This window comes from Coturnix japonica, chromosome 1 (genome assembly GCF_001577835.2).
Source record: "Coturnix japonica isolate 7356 chromosome 1, Coturnix japonica 2.1, whole genome shotgun sequence".
NCBI classification, from domain to species: domain Eukaryota; kingdom Metazoa; phylum Chordata; class Aves; order Galliformes; family Phasianidae; genus Coturnix; species Coturnix japonica.
In genome coordinates, this window is record NC_029516.1 from 96,934,233 (window position 1) to 96,953,702 (window position 19,470).

Below are 19,470 nucleotides of genomic sequence, written 5' to 3' on the forward strand. Positions count from 1 at the left end.
CCCTGAGCATATTAAGCTAAAACAGCAAAACAAAGGTGGGGGTGGATCATGTCTGGACTGAAGCAAACAAACAAAAACACTTTCTCCAAAGACTGCCTGAAAAATTTAATATGAGTAGTTTTTAGAGCCCATTTATCATTTTCATTTGGCACTACTATAAATCAAATAATCCCTTGATCCAGAGAAGGCACTGACGAGACTCAAGTCAGGCCTCCAGAAGGGATGTGCTCCTTAACTTGGAAAGTTGGCAGATGATTTAATTTTGTTAGCAAATTCGACAGTGTCATAGGAATTTTCCAAAATCAAAGAGCTCTTTCATAGGCTCCTCTACCCAATACTCAATCCAGTGTCTAAGAATAACATTCAGCCCTCATTAATTAATGATATCAGCCCGAATAATGTCAAATTGCCTCAGAGACCTTGCTGGGATGGATGAATCACACACGGCTGGTTCCAAGGCTCTTACTCTGACAAACTGCAGTGTGTGATGATGGGCTGGTTTGCCTTGAAAGCTTTCACCCGCAGCGTCCTGACAGCCTTCAGCCTAACCCACTCCAACGCATGAGCACAGAGCCAAGGGGAGTCCATGAGGTTAATGGGTGTCTGAGATGAGATAACATTCAGCTCCTTCACTGCTGAACTCAAATCTAGGTGATGTAGGTCTATTGCTGGGATGACAGAAATGTTATTCAAAATATTAACTTTGCCATCAATCATGGACAAATGTCCTCTGTCAATTTAGATGCTCTCCACATTGGTCATTCAGTGAGGCAGTATGTTTGCTTGGTCACATTTTCTTCTTCAAGAGATATCTTCCTTGTTCGTGGCGTGGCTAACAAGCAGGGAATATTGAGCCACAAATGTGATACCAATGTGTCTGATGTGTGGAGGCCATCAGTCAACTTAGTTACTTCTGGATGCCCTGCTTTACTCTGGCTATGTCAGAAAGAAGAACATTTTTTTATTTTTTTTTTTTTCACACCAGTTAGTTGATGCTACATCTTTTAATGAACTCTCTTTAACACAATCTCTTGATTGTGTTAAATGAACTCTCTTTAACACAAAAGAGCTAACAGCAGAGTTCCACTAACTTTTGAGATCAATTATAGAAGCAAGTTTAGATGCAAGGGTGAAAGGCTACCAAAAATCTACACATAAGAGTCATAAGTTTGGTGAAATGGCTCTCAACCTTTTACAAGTGTAGACAGTGGTAGGACAAAGGAAAATGGTTTTATGCTAAAGGAGTGGAGGTTTAGATTAGATATCAGGAAAAAGTTTTTCCTTCAGAGGGTGGTTAGGCTCTGGCACAGCTGCCCATAGAAGCTGTGGTGCCCCATCCCTGGAAGCACTCGAGGCCAGGTGGGATGGGGCTGTGGGCAGCCTGAGCTGGTGGGGGGCAGCCCTGCCCACGGTTGGGGTTGGGATGGGTGGGCTTTGAGTTCCCTTCCAAGCCATGACATTCTGCAATTCTGAGATTCTTGCAATACTTGTTCTGCTGATAATATTCCAACATGGGAAAAAAATACACCAGCTGTCTTTATAATTATACAGTTTTACTGAAGTCATTATGATGTATGAAAACATCCTGACTGCTTCCCAATTGCACTGTACTAACATTGATATAAAAACCACCTTGTTTCTACTTGCAACAGAATCACAAATCCACTCTACATTTTCACATACCCACACCTTCTGCTTTCTGTGATAGCTGGAAGAGCAACGATACCTTATCTACCAGACATGAGCCTGAGGTATAGCCATATTTGAACATCACAGTCTTTATTACTTAACTGTTGCATTCCTAAGGCCTCATGAAAAACTTACAGACCAGAACAACAACCATACTGTTTAATGCATCTGAATAAATGTTTATTCATGGATGCCCTCCTTTCCATGTGCAGTGGCCATGGCTGACCAGGCGTGCATGCTGTCTCCTTCCCCAGCACATTGCTCTCCCCTCAGCCACCATCCTCCTACCACGAGCAGGCCCAACACTGTAGCACTGGGTTGAGCTGTGCTCAATATAAACACCAGCTCAGCATAAACACACGTGTGGTGTTCAGTGCGGGATCCCGGTCATGGAGGCGAAATGTCAGAGAGACAAAGCTGGGACTCGTCTTTTTGTGTGGCGTGTGTTTATATGCTGCACACGTTGCACCCAGTAATGCGAAGCCATCAGTTTCAAGTTACAAATACACCATAAATGCCATAAGTAATTTATTTCTCTGCCCTGCCTGGGAAAGCAAATTTGGGATTTAAAAAAAACACCTTATTTGATGCTGATGTATTCTGATTGCTTCTCCAAATATATGTGCTTTTACTTTGCATAAGCTTCATTTTGATGCAATGGCCAATGCTCTAAAAGGGTTTGATGCTGAGGGGTTTGACTTTTGATTCCCCCTCCCCAAATAATTTTCAGTCCAGTGAACTGATTTGAGAAGAGTTTGCATGTTCTCTGACTCTATGGCAATGTGGTAGTTCTAAAATTAACGAGTTTCAGATATGTAAGCTCTGAAGAGGCACTGGCAATGAATTCTGTGAAAAGCATTACATCTAGATGTAGTTGTTCTCCTAAAGCATTCTGAAAAATTACACTGGTGATTGCATTTGAAAAATCTGGTAATGTTAATTTCACCACTGAAATATGATTTCTTTTAAAAGCTTTTTCCTTCATGGTCGCTGCCATAGGATCCACCCCAACATCTGGAGAACAGAATCGACGCTGACAGACTAATGCACATGTGGAGGAGTGCGTCTGCTACTTCACTGCTTCTCAGGACAGACACATTGTCTCTTTTTGGTTCTGTGTCCCCTCCTTTTCTCTTCCAATTTCTTCCCCTTTTAATAAGACTGCACATGTTTTCCAGCTCTGCTGTGAATGTGACCAGTATGCAATATTGCATTGCATTGCATCTACCCGGAATGTCTGGCTTAGGTGATACCAAGCGGTTACTGCCCTGGCTTTGAATGCTTGCTAGGCTATTAACCAGCACATCTGGCCCTCTCCCTAGGAGGGTGAGTTCTGCAGTGCCCCAGGAATTTCTTTCATACACTACTTTTATTAGCTTTTCAAAAGAATACAGATCACCGCTGGAAAAGGAAGACTTAGGTCATTTGCAAGCATATTGGTCCCCTACCTGTTTGCCATGTTTAAAAAGTAACAGCAGTATAAACCCATTATTTGATTTTCAGAATGAACCCTTCATGATTTTAGGACAATCCTATTGTTCTTATATTTGCAGCAAGTCTCACTGAAAAAAAAAAAATAAAAAGAAAAAAAAAAAAGAAAAGAAAAAGAAAAAGCCACAAAGATAACTTTGTTTAGAAATACAGCTCCTGAAACATTAATTTCTAATTCTAGCTTTCTTGTGGGCCCCAGTCCATCACCACAAGAGGGAAAATCAAAATATCCCAGGCTAAATCAGAAGAAAGAAGCGCATGTGTAGCTGCAGAGAGCAAATTTATCTCATTTGCCCACACATGGAAGTTAGACAGGACGTGAAGTTAGAACACAAGAGTTATATTACTACTATAATTTTCCCATCTGGACATCCCTATTTCAGAGTGGCCTTTTCTGGTTTTGTTTATGTCACTTCCGAAGCAGTTTAAAGCAACTGGGAAAACTACTTTTGTCTTCTTGCTGACAAAAAGCATCCACGTGGGGGAGTTACAGAGGTAGCTCTATGCCATGTTCCTACTACCTGCCCAGCAAAGCCCAGCACTCATGGCAAAAGCTCACCTGTAGCAAACCTGGGGAAAATGCTGCCTGCTTCCACCTACTCACCTACTACACGGAATTCCACCTTTCCAGGAAGAACTTTCCTCTTTATGAGTTACCTGGAACAGCTGTGCACACTTCAAATGCAGGAAATATTCTCCGCACAGATCTAATCAAGCGCAGAAAAAGAACTTTGCTGGAACTGTTAATCAATCTCTTTTGAAGATCTCTGAGGCCAGATTTTCGGCACTCTCCAGCTTCCAGTGTTCCAAGTAGGAGCTGTTTGGCACTAGTTGCTTTCAAAGGGCTGATACTTCATGTAGGTGTTTAAATGGGAGTTCTGCTCTGCATTAACCTTTTTTGATTGCTTTTGGCTAGGCTAATCATCCAGAAATATAGCATTGAAAGAGGAACACGTAAGCACTCACAGAAAGCATATTTTAAAACTGTGTGCATAAATAGCCCATACTCCACCAGCCAGGAAAAAGAAACAACATTCTGTGATTTCCCCAACCAAGAGGGACTGCCAGGCAAAAAGTTCACAAACTTCAGTAAATTCATACAATGAAAACAAAACAAAAATTCCTAATTATGTAAATGAAAACAGTGAATGTTTTCAAGAATGTCACAACCTACTCGGAGATTTCTGCCAAACAGAACAAGAAGTTAAGTCCCTCAGATAAAATCCTGATTTCTTTAGATCAGTATCAAAACAAAAGGGATGCCGAGTCAAAACTCTAAGCCCTAGATTCTAATGTCAAATAAATCAAAGCCAACAGAACATAAAGATCTTCTCACCTCCCCGGATCTGATTCTTCTGAAAAGCCCACCTTGTCAGCAAGAGACTCAGCATTATTCGTTCAGCTCCGGTCTTAAAGACAGTTGCAATTCATTTGGTCCACTAAAGTTCATGGAAATCCTTACAGAGAATTTTGTTGTGCTTGCCTATTAATTGCATTGTCTTTGTAAGGCTTCCTGTCCTGAACACAGAGGCACTAGCACCGAAATTCAGCTGAGATTGTTTTCCTCCCTCTCTCCCTGTTCTGCTGCTTTTATTTAAGAAGAAAAAAAAAAGAAAGGGAAAAAAAAAAAAAAAGAGAGAGAGAGAGAGAGAGAGAGAGAGAGATGGTAGATGTTCCTTACAGGAGTTGGAAGAGGACATCTGCAGGCAATTTAACATGAGGGTTTGTTTCTATGTCAGCTGGCAACCCCTGGATAACTCTGTCATGTAACTTCTATGCTAAAACATGATGTAGGACAACCAGTGAGATGGGTAAATATGGCAGCACATCAGTTTCATTTGATTAAGATTTATACTTTTTCAAAGGGAGCAGCCCTGCCATGAACTGTGAAAATAAATACAGTCTTACTGCTGAATGACTGTCCCATCCTAATTCGCTCCAACAGAACTGATCTTCATCAAACCCACCTTCTGCTGCAGCCTATGAAAATGTCTCCCTTCCTTCCAGTGCAATTCAAAGAGAAACAGAAAACATTCTTTTTTCGGATGAGAGAAAGATCTCTATTGCTTTCACGGATAAACATCCGTCCACTGCATCAGTAAAGGTCCAGTTTAAACTCATTTGTGGGTGATGGCAACAGAACTTATTAGGGCTCATGCAAGTAGGAGGCCAGTCCTAACATCAGTGTCTCAGCCTACTGCTTCCTGTCAATTTTGAAAGGATTCTCAGAAACACAGCCTGGTATCTAAAGAGAGCTCTGGAGATAACCCAGCTCACAAAGTTCTCCCACTCCATGTGTTTGACTTCCTCCCAATTAGGGGAATCTGGTCAAGTGAGGAATGCATATTCATTCTGGTTCCACTTCTGTTCTTCCATCAGATCTTATGCATCTTGACATTTATAGCTGTGCATTTTAGACTGAGGCACTGATTAGATGCAATTGTTAAAATTACCTTCCTCCCCCTTCCTCTTTGTGTGTATGCTTTGGTTTGAATTATTAGCAATTTAAAAATCAATCTCGGAGTTAAATGTTTAATGATATAATTGCTTCTGTTACCTAAATTTGTTTAGTTTGGGCTTTATTAGCATGTAATATCTGAAAGTGTATTTTCTTCTGTCTGAGTTAATGATGTCTGCTGCAATGGCTCACACTGTTAGCTGACTGGCTGCAGTTCTGGGATGATTCTGAAGAAATTGGAAAGATTTTCTGAAACTGTAACTAAGGAGTAGGCGGCTTCCCTTAGTTTCTGTAATTGAATGAATCTGAACTCTCAGTTGGCCTCCACTTTAAGTTTAAAACAATTTTTTTGTTCGCTCTGAGGTCATTTTGAGGGCCTCTAAATCTAAATGTTGGCAGGAAAGTCCTACTGACCCAGACTGGGGCCTGCATGCCTAGTAGGTGCCAGCCATGCAGCACACTGTGCTCTGCAGCCCTTGTCCCAGGGCTCTGGTGGATGCTCTGGTGAATGGGCTCCTTTTAAAGGAAGCTTGGAGACTGGGAGGCATACTAACATTTGGGACATGGCTGCTACCTGCATGGCAGGTCATCTACCCCTCACTTTCCAAAGGATTGCTATGTTTATATAAAACATTATATGCATCTAATTATATCCAGTTGATATTTAGAGCTAGCACATTTAAGAGAGATGTGGATACATTCCTAGTTCTGGTGTTAAACATTAAGGATACTCTCTATAAGGCGCAAGTCAGTTCATCTAATGATGATCTTCTAAAAGACATCTTATGCTTAACACAACCACTGTAGACTCCATGTGTGGAGAGTAGAAAGACAGAGGCACTTCCCAAGGACAACTCTTCCTAAAGGGGTATTTCCCCGCTCTCTACAGAGACAACCCAAAACCTGTTATAATAAATACCAGCCAAAAACAGCTACAATTATTCAATTTCACCCCCACCAGCAGGTTTGAAGTAAGTGTTACTGTTTGCAACCTCAAGTGCTGTGACCAAGAAGTAACCATGAGGAGGAGAAAAGAGTTACATGTTTGAGAAACACACCCACCCATTTCCATTTATTAACCTGGGGCATGGATGTCCAACCTTTTGACTTCCCTGGGCTGCACTGAGTGAAAAGAAAAAATCTTGGGCTGCATATACACATCACTCCAGAAGTAATGCTTCTCATTATCAAAAATGGATAATTTTTTGCAATCTTGAAACTTGTTCTCAAATTCCTTTATCAGAATGGAAAGTATGGCTGTGTATTTTTTTACTTTTCACAGGACCATGTTTAGCCAGTGTATTAAAATGCTTACGATTATGTGTCATAACTCAAGTTAGCACTGCACTGTTCCCTCTCCTTGTCCTGGTTTCAGCCCAGATAGGGTTAATAGCGCACTGATGTTTGGTTGTTGCTGAGTGATGGGTGCATTCTGGCTGCTGCCATGATGGAGCAGGGCAAGCCTGCATGCAGTCCACTGGCCGCCAGTTAAACATCCTTGCTCTATGGGTCATGTGTGCATTCAGATTTCTGCTGCCATCAGTTTACCATTGTTTTAAGCCAACACACTGCAATTTGCTCTTTATGACACCTACCAGAGAAGTGTATGAATGCTCACCCCAAGATCTGTCTGTGCTGGACACGATATTCTCACATTTGCAGGATTCTTCATATGTTATTCACAGTGATGACAACTGCCAGGTTTCTACGTTCCTGGAAAATCTCAATATATGACCAAGAGAGTATGGACAAACAATTATGTATGCTCATCTGAGAAAGCTCTCAACACAACACAGATATATCTGCCTCGTTTTGAGCACTAGTGCTATGCAAGGAGGTGAAGATGACTGTGAGCACATTTCTCTTCGTTACAAGGTAATCACTGGCAATAGGGCATATATGAGGGCTGCTCTGAAAGCAAAACCTCCTATTTTATCATGTTGGCCCACAACATCAGAGGCAGATATTGGTGGGATGGCAGTAGAAGTTGAACCTTCACACCAATATCCCACTACATGGTGTTGTGTGGCAGATGGCAGCAGAAGGGCAGTCTGACACAATGGCATCTGACACGGAAGTGCGTATGAAGCAAAGGTGTGTCACTGAATTCCTCCATGTGGAAAAAATGGCATCCATTGACATTCATAAATGCTTGATGAATGTTGATGGAGCTGATGTGAGCACAGTGAGCTGGTGGGTGATGCATCTCAGCAGTGGTGACAGCAAAGGTGGTTCTCCTCTACTGGTGCAGATTTTTACAAGCAAAAGCCATACAGGCTCTTGTTCATCACAGGTGAAAATGCAGAGCTAACAGTTGTGAGTTTTTTGACAAACAGTGTTTTGTAGCTGAGATTCTACTCTCTCAGTGTTCCCATGCTCTGTATATTTGATGTAGTTTCCATGGAAATAAATGAGAGGCACTGGTTTCAGAGCATCCTATGTTCTTATGCAGGGCAGCATTTGGGTTTTGCATTCTATTCAGAAATATATGGGAACAACACTTCTCCTTTTCTGTTTCTCTGGGGCAAAAAAGGAAAGGATATACGCTTCTGATATATAAACAAAATTGCCCCAAGAACACACTTTAGCTACAGAAGTAGTTTATGCTCAGAAAACACCCTGGAAGTACTCAGTTGTTGGCTACTGAATTGATCCACAGAAGAAATATTTTTTCACAGAGTCTGAACAAGTTTTGAAAGTACACTGAGTCTGAAAATGTCATACAGAATACGGGGAAAGACTTATGGTAAATGATAAAATAGCAAGTTGGTGGAATCTAATCAGATGCCCGTAACTATTTATGAGGTAATGTCTGTATTAATAATCTAAAGTTGGGGATTAAACAGCACATCAGTGAAAGATATTACAGTTCAAAGTTAACTCTGGGACAACTCTGAGACTAGTGAAATAATGGAAAAGGGCCCTGAGATTAAAAGAGGCTAATAAAAAAAATGAGATTTCAAATATAATACGAATGGTTGTCAGTTTAAACCTGCAATACAAGACAGAAAAGAACAACCACTGCAACTTCATCCCCCAATCTCAAAAAAAAAAAAAAAAAAAAAAAAGTAACAAAAGAAAAGAAAGAAGAGAAGCAAGAGAAAGAGAAAAGAAGGGGTCAGAGGGACAGAGGGAGAGAGGTTTGTTTTTGAGCAGAAAGGCATGTTCAAGTTTGAAGCAGCTCTTCCTACCCATAGGCTACTGGAGAACCAACAAGCCTTTGAGATAAGCCTATCAACTCTAGGAAGCATTACTAGAAGGATAACAACATGATGATTTGTGATCAAGCAATAGGCTATCTAATTAGTTCTTCCCAGCTTTTCTTTGTGTTTTCTCCCTACCCTCAGTTTACCATTCTAACCCTAGTTTCCACAACTGTTCGTTTTATGCTTACTATTCATCATCACTAGAAATGTGCAAACTTCTATTGGGTTGGCTGACCGTAGATTTGAATACATCTGATTCCACATACCAAAGGGTTAGTGTAAAACATCTCATTGAAAAATGCATTTGGTACGCTTTAGTTTGCTCTTTCCCGCTCATGAAAAAGATAAATTTTGTTTAAAAATGGCCTCGCTTAAGGAATTATCCATGCCATTAGTCCCTAGAACAATAGAGATTAAAGTCTTTAGACCATCTCCTATCAAAAAATATACATTCCTTTGAACATGTCATTAACACTGCTTTCCATCTGGCTGTTGGCAGCAATCTTGGATTTGCTCCGAATTGCTGAAAGTTCATCAATTATAGTACACAGAAGCCATTATCTCCCTTTTCCTTTTTGCAATAAGGTATTTGCTCAGGCAGAGAGAAGGAGGTAGAGTTCAGGGGAAAAAAGTACTGATGCAAGCTCTATGGCAAACATTCTGGTACAGTCCAGAATTCAAAACTTCTGAGAAACAAATTATGCTTTCTACATACAATATTAGTATTCAAATACAGCAGTGATTTTGGCATTATTATATGTAAATGGTGTGTGCTGACATAGGGGTGGAAGTAACACACAAGATTTTAAGCCTGGCAGCTTGAGGGCTCAGTGAATGAGTGCTGGTGCAGAGGAGTGTTATCCACATTCATAATAAACTCGTTTGCTTTATTTTACGAGAATCTAGATTAAACCATTCCTATCATTCAAACAAGATTTAACAACTGTGATCCAGCTAGAATAATTAGTAAGAAGCATTGTGAAATGGAAACAGTGTTGTCATCCTGTCAGTAAGAAAGTACGGGAAGAGCTTTTACAGTTTTGCCAGAATAATGAATGAAGTAAATGGTGAAGTGTAAGTAAAGGGGATGGATTTACAGCTACTCAGCAGCAGCAGCTTTAGGGACTGCTGATAGGGATGCCTTTTCACATCTGTCACTCAGGGACATTTGTAACCCACAAGAGGAGAGCATGCACACAGCAGTCATACTGAAGCAGATGTTAGGCAGCAAGTTTGTAGCCCAGATGAGCCACAGTAGCCTATTCACCTTGGCACATCTTCTCTCAACTAGAGTCTATGGCAGGTATTTCATCCATGGGATCATCACTAATTCACACCTGTAGAAGGTCTGGCTTACTTTCCAAAAGATACCAGCCCATATTTTTTGAGAGAGTGGGAGTATGTTATCAAACTGAATCCAGCAGTGACATATCATAATATAGTAGAGTTATACACTCCATTTGGATTGCCCGTTCAACTATGCTGCCACTAGCTTACTTCAAGTGTGACTTCGGGCAAATTTCTCTTCTTTTTTTGCCCAGAATTCCTTGCTCACATTTTTAGCTGAGTTGCCCAAAAACATTTTTATAAGCACTGAAGGAAGTGCTTGAGCAGTGCAAGGAATCTACAAAGACAAGGCTCATAGAGTAGTCAAGGAGAGGCAGAGAGGAAAACCCTGGCCTTTATGAATCAGTAAAATGAGAATAATAGTAACACTATCCTTCTTCCTTTCTTGTCCCCTGTGCCTATTCAGGCAGAGACTGTATTGTGCATATAAAACTTGCAGCATAGAAGTATTCTAGAGCCTGTTTGGATATTCTACAATTCCAGGAAAAATAACAGATTATATCAGACCCAGAATATGCTCTTTAATTAATAATACCAGTGAAACAAGCCAGATTTAACCTAACACAACATATCAAGCTAATCCAGCGGCATCTCTACACAGCCACAACATGAATTCCAGTGTACATTTTGGCCAACAAAGGAGCTCTGAGATCAGACTTTTTAATGCTTCCAATGGGATGCTGTGCCTGAAAATATGCATGTGACATTTACTTTTCAGCCCAGACGCCTAAGTGATAAACTCAGGAGTAGATTTCAGAAACAGCTCTTAGGTAATTGTTTTATTTGTTCTGGGAAATCAGATTTTTATTTCATTGTAATATCACATACATCTTTCCGATTTGGTAGCCACAATTTGAAACCTAGAAGCAGCAATCTCTAGTTACATCCACCAAAAAAAAAGAAAAAAGAAAAAAGAAAGAAAGAAAGAAAGAAAGAAAGAAAGAAAGAAAGAAAGAAAGAAAGAAAGAAAGAAAGAAAAGAATGAAAAGAAAAAAAAGAAAAAATAATAGAAAACGAAAAAGAAAAAGAAAAATGAAAAGATGAAAAGAAAAGAAAAAGAGAAATGAAAAGAAAAAAAGTGAAATGAGAAGAAAAAAAGTGAAATGAAAAGAAAAAAGTGAAAAGAAAAAAGTGAAAAGAAAAAGGAAAAGAAAAAGAAAAAAAAGAAAAAGAAAAAGAAAAAGAAAAAGAAAAAGAAAAAGAAAAAGAAAAAGAAAAAGAAAAAGAAAAAGAAAAAGAAANCTTAGGTAATTGTTTTATTTGTTCTGGGAAATCAGATTTTTATTTCATTGTAATATCACATACATCTTTCCGATTTGGTAGCCACAATTTGAAACAATTTGAAAAAGAAAAAGAAAAAGAAAAGGAAAAAGAAAAAAAGAGAAAAAGTAAAAGAAAAAAGAAAAAAAGAGAGAGATGCTCATACAGAATTTGGCTAAGAGTTTTGGATGTCCTCTTTGATTAAGCTATCTGGGACATAAAGAATTCCCTTTCTCATTTTCTACCAGGAAGATGAAGGCTATACAGTCCACAAGCACCTCTGTTCAGCTGTTGCCATTCAATTGTCTCTCCCTTTATCCTAAATCTCAGAATCTTAGATCACCAAGGAACATAAAAACCTAGATATAGGCAGGCCAAATCTTTCACTGGCACAGATCAATATTGTTTCAATGAATTATACCCATTTACCCCAGGGCTGGCTTAATTCCTGACAAATGTAGTAAGCTGCTTACTACACTGCTGTAACTTGGACTCTTCTGCTCCCAACAAGGAGTAAATGAACATTACAAACTCAGAATCACAGAATCATCAAGGTTAGAAAAGACCTACAAGATCAACCAGTCCAACCATCCACCAATCACCAACAGTTCTCACTAAACCATGTCCCTCAACACAACATCCAAACGTTCCTTGAACACCTCCAGGGTCAGTGACTCCATCACCTCCCCAGACTCTTTCTTTTCCTGAGAAGCAGTTCAATGAAATCCCCACCAGTCATGGCACAAGCTAACTAAAGCCAAATAAGCATTTGGCCTTTGCAAACAAGACTTCTGTAAGCAGAATTTAACATTTAAAAAAATTCTGAAGTTTTATTGAGAGTCAGCATTCACAAAGCACATATAATTTCTTTAGCTTGGAGAAGAGAAGGCTCTGGGGAGATCTCATTGTGGTCTTCCAATACTTGAAGGGAGCATATAAACAGGAGAGAGAATGGCTACTTACAAGGGTGGACAGCGATAGGACAAGGAGGAATGGTTTTAAACTGAAACAGGGGAGGTTTAGGTTAGATATAAGGAGGAAGTTTTTCACACAGAGGGTGGTGATGCACTGGAACAGGTTGCCCAAGGAGGTTGTGGATGTCTCATCCCTGCAGGCATTCAAGGCCAAGCTGGATGTGGCTCTGGGCAGCCTGGCCTGGTAGCTGGCGACCCTGCATATAGCAGTGGGGGTTGAAACTAGATGATCATTATGGTCCTTTTCAACCCAGGCCATTCTATGATTCTATGATTATGATTGCATACAAAATACAGATCTGCGACTGGCACAGTGTTTCTATGGCTACTTAAACTATAATTTAATCAAAAGGAGAAAAAATAAATGTTTTAAAATGTATTTACAAAACAATTAGTCTCGCCCATTCAAAGAGGCAGTCCAGACACTGACTTCTTCAAAACATTTCTACTGATGAGCTGTATCTCTTGCTTTAATTAATGCCAGTATAAGCAGCTAGATCCTTACATAGCTTCAATGACTAAAACTGGGCTTTAGAAGCAACACAGTTCAGACTGACAAGCAAAGACTCAGTTTCCTGGTGAAAATGGTATCCAGAATTTCCATGCAGAATCATATTTCAAAAAATAGGAAAAATAATGTTCTTTCTAGGAGTGAGACTTAGTGTATATAGAAGACCTATTTTCATAATGCTTGCAATTTTCTGTTGGTGACAGAAAGATCTTGACCCCCTGACAGCACAAAGAATATTCCTTAACATAATATTAAACACTTTATAGCTCCCAACTAAAATGAAAGCCCCTTCTGGTGGAATGGGAAGGCTGAGATGTGAGGACAGAGTAGGCTGCAAATGTTCTCTGCAATTTTCAGACTAATGAGAGAAAACATATTCCAGAAGAGTGAGAGAATACACAAATTTTGATACTAACTCGAATGTAGCCAATCCCCTTAGACTAAATAAACTATACATATGAATTTACAAAAATAATTTGTTCATTATAATTGCAGACACCAGAAATCAAAAATTCATTTTCTACCTTTAAATCAAATACAAATCTATTTTATTAATTATTTGTCATTAAAACAAACTAATGGTACTATTTTAACACTTCAGCCATGCCAAAGTTTATTAAATTAAGGTGCTGAATTGGAACCTACAAACTGCTGAGCACAAATGGCTTTATTGATGTGAATAGTCTTACTTATTTAATTCAATTCAAAAGTACCAGATGTGTGGAACCGCTTAAAGATCGGGGTCAGAATTCCCTATATTTTGCTGAACTGGAACTAAGGGTCGGAACACACCTTTTTTTTTTTTTTTGTCCACATGAAATGTTTCTGTCCTTTATGTCTGGGCATAAAACAAGCTGATGGCCAAGGTATAACTATGCATTAGGAAGCAACGGGATCACAAGTTCACCAGATCAATTATGAATGACTCATTTAAAATGAATGAAGCTCACAAACAAAATGAGGACAAACATTCCCCTAACTGAACAAGATCTGCCTAGGTGCTGAAGTCAGGCTCATAAAACTTCCCATTCTGAAATGTGTAACAAGAGCTGTTGGATTGGATGACGTTTCCTTCTGGTAGTGCAAAAGGCTGTTTTCAAAATAGCACACATGAGAACTCACATAATACAAATGAAATCATTCTTGCTGCAAAAAGATGTCTCTGAATATTCATACCACCATGTTCATTTATCTTTCACACTCACTTCCTGCACATGTTCAGGAAGAAAAATTAAAAACAAAAATCTGTCAAATCTTAATAATTCAGACACTTCCTAGAAAGCAAACTTCAAAGTAACATCTCTAAATGTGCATGAGTGAGGTTATGTCTGCTCACTGAAGGAACAAAATACCAGCAAAGAGTAGCATATGACTTACCTGATCGAGCACAGTTAAACAAAACTATATTAAGGAAGACTGCAATGAACCCCATATGTTCAACATCACCATGGCAATTAGAAGCAGAAAAGATCGTCACACCAAATAGTCCTTCCTATGCCCAATGCACACTACTTTCTCATGATTTAAGAATTTTTTTACATCTGATTTTAAAGTTTAAATGAATGGCATTAATGGCATGTCCCTGAAGAATGCTCTTAGACCAAAGCAGACCCTAATTACATAAACAGAAACGTGAAGGATTTGAGGTTTATTTAGCTAGTCGTCCTGTCCCAAGCAGAACATTCATGTAACTGCCTTCTTCACACCCCTTCTCAATGTAGCAACAACTTGTGTGTGCTGTTCTACTGATAACAGGCTCCCAAAGGTTCCCTTGAACACAGAATTGTTGAGAGATTTTTGTGCAGCTCTCTGTACTCACTGTAAAAAGAAGCATACGTATCCAGCTTTGTTCTCTCAAACTAACTCCCATTGTAAAACAAAACAAAACAAAACAAAACAAAAACCTACTTGTTGGCAGAAAGCAAGAAATGGAGTTCTTCTTAATGTTCTGGTGTTTTTCTTTCTTTCAGTGTGGACACATAGAAAGCATGAAGAGGTTCTCTATCCCCATAAATTTTTTGAATTCTTAGTGATTGAGATCCAGGTGATGAGACATGCAGTGGAGAGACTGCTTATACAAAAACAGTGGAGTGCCAGAAGACTGTGAGAGTGTTGGGTTTTAGAAAACTTGTATAGACTGAAGGGACAAGCTCTCATACTGCTGCCCATCATTCTAGTATCTAAACACAATCCAAAAATGCTGTAGGGAGTTACACAGAAGGGCTTTTCTTATTCCCTATCTTTCTACAGGAAAAGTGAGATATTTAAAATAACATTGCATTTTTATACAGTTAAAAATAAGTTGAAAAATGAAGATTTTCTACAGGGAGCTGCTGACTGGTTGATAGCAGCTGGCTGAGTAGGAACTCCATGAAAGAAGTTGCAGAAAAAGTAACTTCAAGGAAGGGCAGACAGAAAGAATAAAAGAAAGCTATTCACTGGCAGCCTGCTTAGCATGGCTGATCTATCCCTTTGATTACAGAAATCTTATTTATCAGCAGTGCTCTCGCATAACAGAAACCACGTGAATGATAAACATATTTTTTATGTGTCAGGTGCTTCTCCAGCTTAAGCCACTGCTATGTAAGTATCCTTTCTACTTCTGGAAATGAATTGCTGTTCACCTCTAGAAGCAGTCAGTTTCCAAGCAAAACCTCTAGGTGATAAAGCAGCAAGGCAAAAATAGAGCACCACTCCCAGTTGGTAAAACTCAGGTGCTATTTATAGGCAATATCCAAAGATGTCTTATTCATTGCAGAGCATCATCAACAATGCCTGCTAAATGTAGCATTCTCCTATTCTTTGGGAACATAAATAAATAAATAAATAAATAAATAAATAAATAAATAAATAAATAAAAAGGAGCTGAAAAGCAATGCAGAGCCTTCTGAAGTGTAGCAAAGCAATCCTGTTGTAAGCCTGTATAGCACAAGTTCAATGTCTGTGCTCCTTTGATTTACACAGAACTAGGTCCTGATATATTTCAAAGGGATTTTTGTTTGGCTTTTTGCATAGTGCTTATTTTCCTTCTCCATTAACTTCTGCCCCTGGCTTTCAAAGGACCAAAACTGGGGGCATATGAATTCAGAATTTTCCAAGTAGATCTTTTTTTATTACACAGACCAACTACTGTAGGATGATCAAGAGATTTTTTAAGCTTGGAAAAAATTACCCTCAAAATATCCACACACTTCGGAACACATTAAAACAGGTGTCAGCAACAAAGACTCTGCGACTGACTCATGCAATAACATAAATAACAAAGAATAAAAGACCCAGTGCTGCACAGAAGTAAAACTTCCAGTATGTGTACATATTCTTTAACTTTATCACTCTCAAAACATCAGAGGACTCAGAGTAAACAGGAAACTAACCTTGATGTGAGCTGCTGGATCTGGGACAGTCTGAATCATGTCCTTTAACAGGCCAACGTGTTTACCAGAAGCTCAGATCCCAAGGCAGCTGCATAACCAAAGAAAGAAAAGTTGTATGATTATATTTAAGAATTTATTTTCAATAGAAATCTCTTATCTTTTTATAGGAGGATAAACACCTTTCCTTCCCCAGACCTTCTCAACAACCAGCACAGCTGGAGCCCTAAGACACTTCTGTTTCCGTATAGTCTGGAAGGAAAAAATTCAGATAGGAGAAAACAGCTGGCCCTGAAATTCTCATGGAAAATAAGCCTTTATCTCTAGTGGAGGATTTTCCCAAAACAAGAGCTCTGGGGTGTGTCCTGCAATCACTGCACAGCCATATTAACCATCAGAGATACCAAGGATTTACAGAATCTCTTCTTCTCAATGTAGAAATATATACAGCAGGACTGGGACAGATCTGGTGCTGGTAGAAGTATGCATCATTTTGCTGAAGTTGTGTCCATATACAAATGCTGCAAAGCTGGTCCAGGCACTCAATTAACAGCACTTCAGAGCATGGATCTTCTGGGGTCCCTTATCCATGTCTGGTAATAAAGCACTGACAGGTTGGGGCAGGTGGGAGGCGTTTGTCTACGCATGCAAGCGGTAAGGGATCGTAAAAGCAATTTTAAATAACAACAATATATAATTAGAATAATTATACGTTATACAGCAAAGTACTGCTCAGTAACTAGAACATAAATTTAAGGCTGATAAGTTGGGATCAATAAGTCAGGAAACTAGAAAACATGGAAAAATTTATGAACATGAATGGCATTTAATCTGTCTTTTTCTCTGCTCTCTCCAAAAGCCTTGAAATACTCACTTTCCACACAAACACTTCCCTTTCAACCTTGAACTTCTGTCATCTTTTAAAGATAAGGCAAATCAGAAAAACAATCTTCTTCAGTATCACCTTCTTAATTTCATTGTCTGTTCCCAAATCTGCACTAACTTGCAGACCAAACTGCAGATAGTTTTCATCTATTGTTTCAGGAAAAATGCTGATAGAGTGATGCCGAGATGCAGTTTGCCCCAGAATTAGTCCTCATGATGCAAAGAAACCAGGTGCAAACTGTGATATGCAGCACTACATGGTGCAATTAATGATATCTCCATTTAGATCTTAGAAACATATTTGTTTCCCTTCAAATCAATGAAATCCAAGTACTTAATTATGGAGTTTATAATGGAAACCCCAACATGATCCAAATTCTCATTATATTGACCTCTTTCTTGCATGCTTTCCTTAGGTGCTCGAATGGGATATGGATGTCACAACTTTCAGTGAAGATATTTCTTCCCAAGGAGCTTAAATATCTCCAAAAGCAATAGATGTTTTTTTCAGTAAAAATAAACTTTCAACAACAGTGTTGTTCAGGTTGTAGTCACACACAAATATTAGATTGGATTTATTGGATTTTTATTTTGAGCTTTCAAAAGATCATAGACAGAATCTGGAAACTACTAAATTTCCTTTGAACAGAAAAATATTTTCTGTCCAGCTGCTCCAGAAATGCCCCCTGTTGCTCTGGGACAGAAACAAGGTTTCAGAGCTCAGACTTGCTTAGACCAATTGGAATGCCCTGGGACTTGGAAGTTCCTTGAATTACTCCAGGATCAGAATATTGTAGCTTTCCCCCAAGAAAACAGATCCTTTGTAGGAGAGAAGAAGATGGAGAACATTTGGAAGCTGGGCGCCAGCTTTGTACCACACAGTATGGGAATTAAAGACAAGCAGACGTAAGCCAGTACAAATTGCAAAGATGCTTTTGCAAATGCTCAGTCCATTTGACTTGCTCCCTGCACTGCTGTATAACAATGATCCCCAAAGGAGGAATTATGCTTTGAGCTCAACCTTTGGCAATGTATCCATGTTTCTTTCCTGGATATCCATTCATGCATCCCCTACACAGGAAGATATTTTGCAAAAGGCATGACTTTTGCCTTTCTACTTTTGCAAATCATTGTTTAAAAGCCGTGACAGTACTCCTTCCTTTTTCCAAACAGAAATATCATTTTAATTACTTCAGCTCCACCTTTACTGGCTGGAGCTGGACTCTTCCAGACATCTGGTACTAACTTTCTGAACCAGATGGTATTTATTGTCAGAACCTCCACCACCCCCACCCCAAATTTCACGCTGGTTGTGTTTGTGTTTGACAGTCCGTCACAGGGCTGGCATGTGGCAGGAGATTTTGCCCTGCGTCCCCTAGCTGGCATTGGCTCTAAGTCAAAAGTCCAAATGACACCGAAGTTTGGGTTAGGGAGATATCTCTTTCCAGGAAACTGAAACAAGGAAATTCTAACACAAACCAAAAGCTAAGTGTTTGCTTGAGTGATTTTCTTTGCCAGAGCTTAACTCTGAGAGTGAGATATTCATAGCCATGGAGCAGGTTTCCTTGCAGTTTCTGGCATCACAAATTGCTGTCATTAACTTTGCACTGTAGGAGCGCCTCCTGTGACTGACAGGGAGGAAGATCCTCCTGCATCAGCCGTGCTATGACAGGAAAGCAGTCAGAGCTGTATGTGCCACTTCCACAGCTGGACTCCACACAGGAGTGGGCAGTGAGGCTCCAAGGTCTGCTGACTTACTTTCTGCTGTGCAATCTGTAATTTTAGGCTGATGCAAATGCATCGAAAGGGCACAGAATTATGTGTGGCTCTAGAGTTCACCAGATGCGATTACACTGCTTTTCCTTTTTACAGTCATATCAAAAGGATTAGACTTTATAACAGATTCATACACTGCCATAGGACTGAGAGATTGGAAGTCCTCTATCTAGGGAGCAGCACACACCTCTGGATTTTCACACTGACACTATCCAGCCTCCTGCCATGTACCTTCCTACTTGCAGATGGAACACAGGTTCTTCTTCCAAGCAATGCTCACTGAAACAACTGATGGTTAGGTGAACAAGGCTTAAAATGCTTACCTGCAAAAGCTATAGCATTCAAAATACAGCCATAAGTTTATGTACTGAACACTATGAAAATACAGAAAAGAAAAAAAAAAAAAAAAAAAAAAAAAGGAAAGGAAAAATAAAGCACTGCTTGATTAGTGGCAATCATCACACCAGAAGTGCTGGACCAAATTGGTGGCACTGTGAAAGCA

At 39.4% G+C, this 19,470-nt stretch overlaps 1 protein-coding gene across 2 annotated transcripts in view; it reads right to left on the reverse strand.

Moving 5' to 3' along the window:
• Positions 1 to 19,470, reverse strand: part of ERG (ETS transcription factor ERG) — a 143,575-nt gene that overhangs the window by 91,321 nt on the left and 32,784 nt on the right. For both annotated transcript variants that reach the window (XM_015882555.2, XM_015882537.2), the window contains exon 2: positions 16,311 to 16,398. In XM_015882555.2, coding sequence (XP_015738041.1) covers positions 16,311 to 16,349 — 39 coding nt within the window. In that variant the 5' untranslated portion in view covers positions 16,350 to 16,398. The remainder of the gene's footprint in view (positions 1 to 16,310; positions 16,399 to 19,470) is intronic.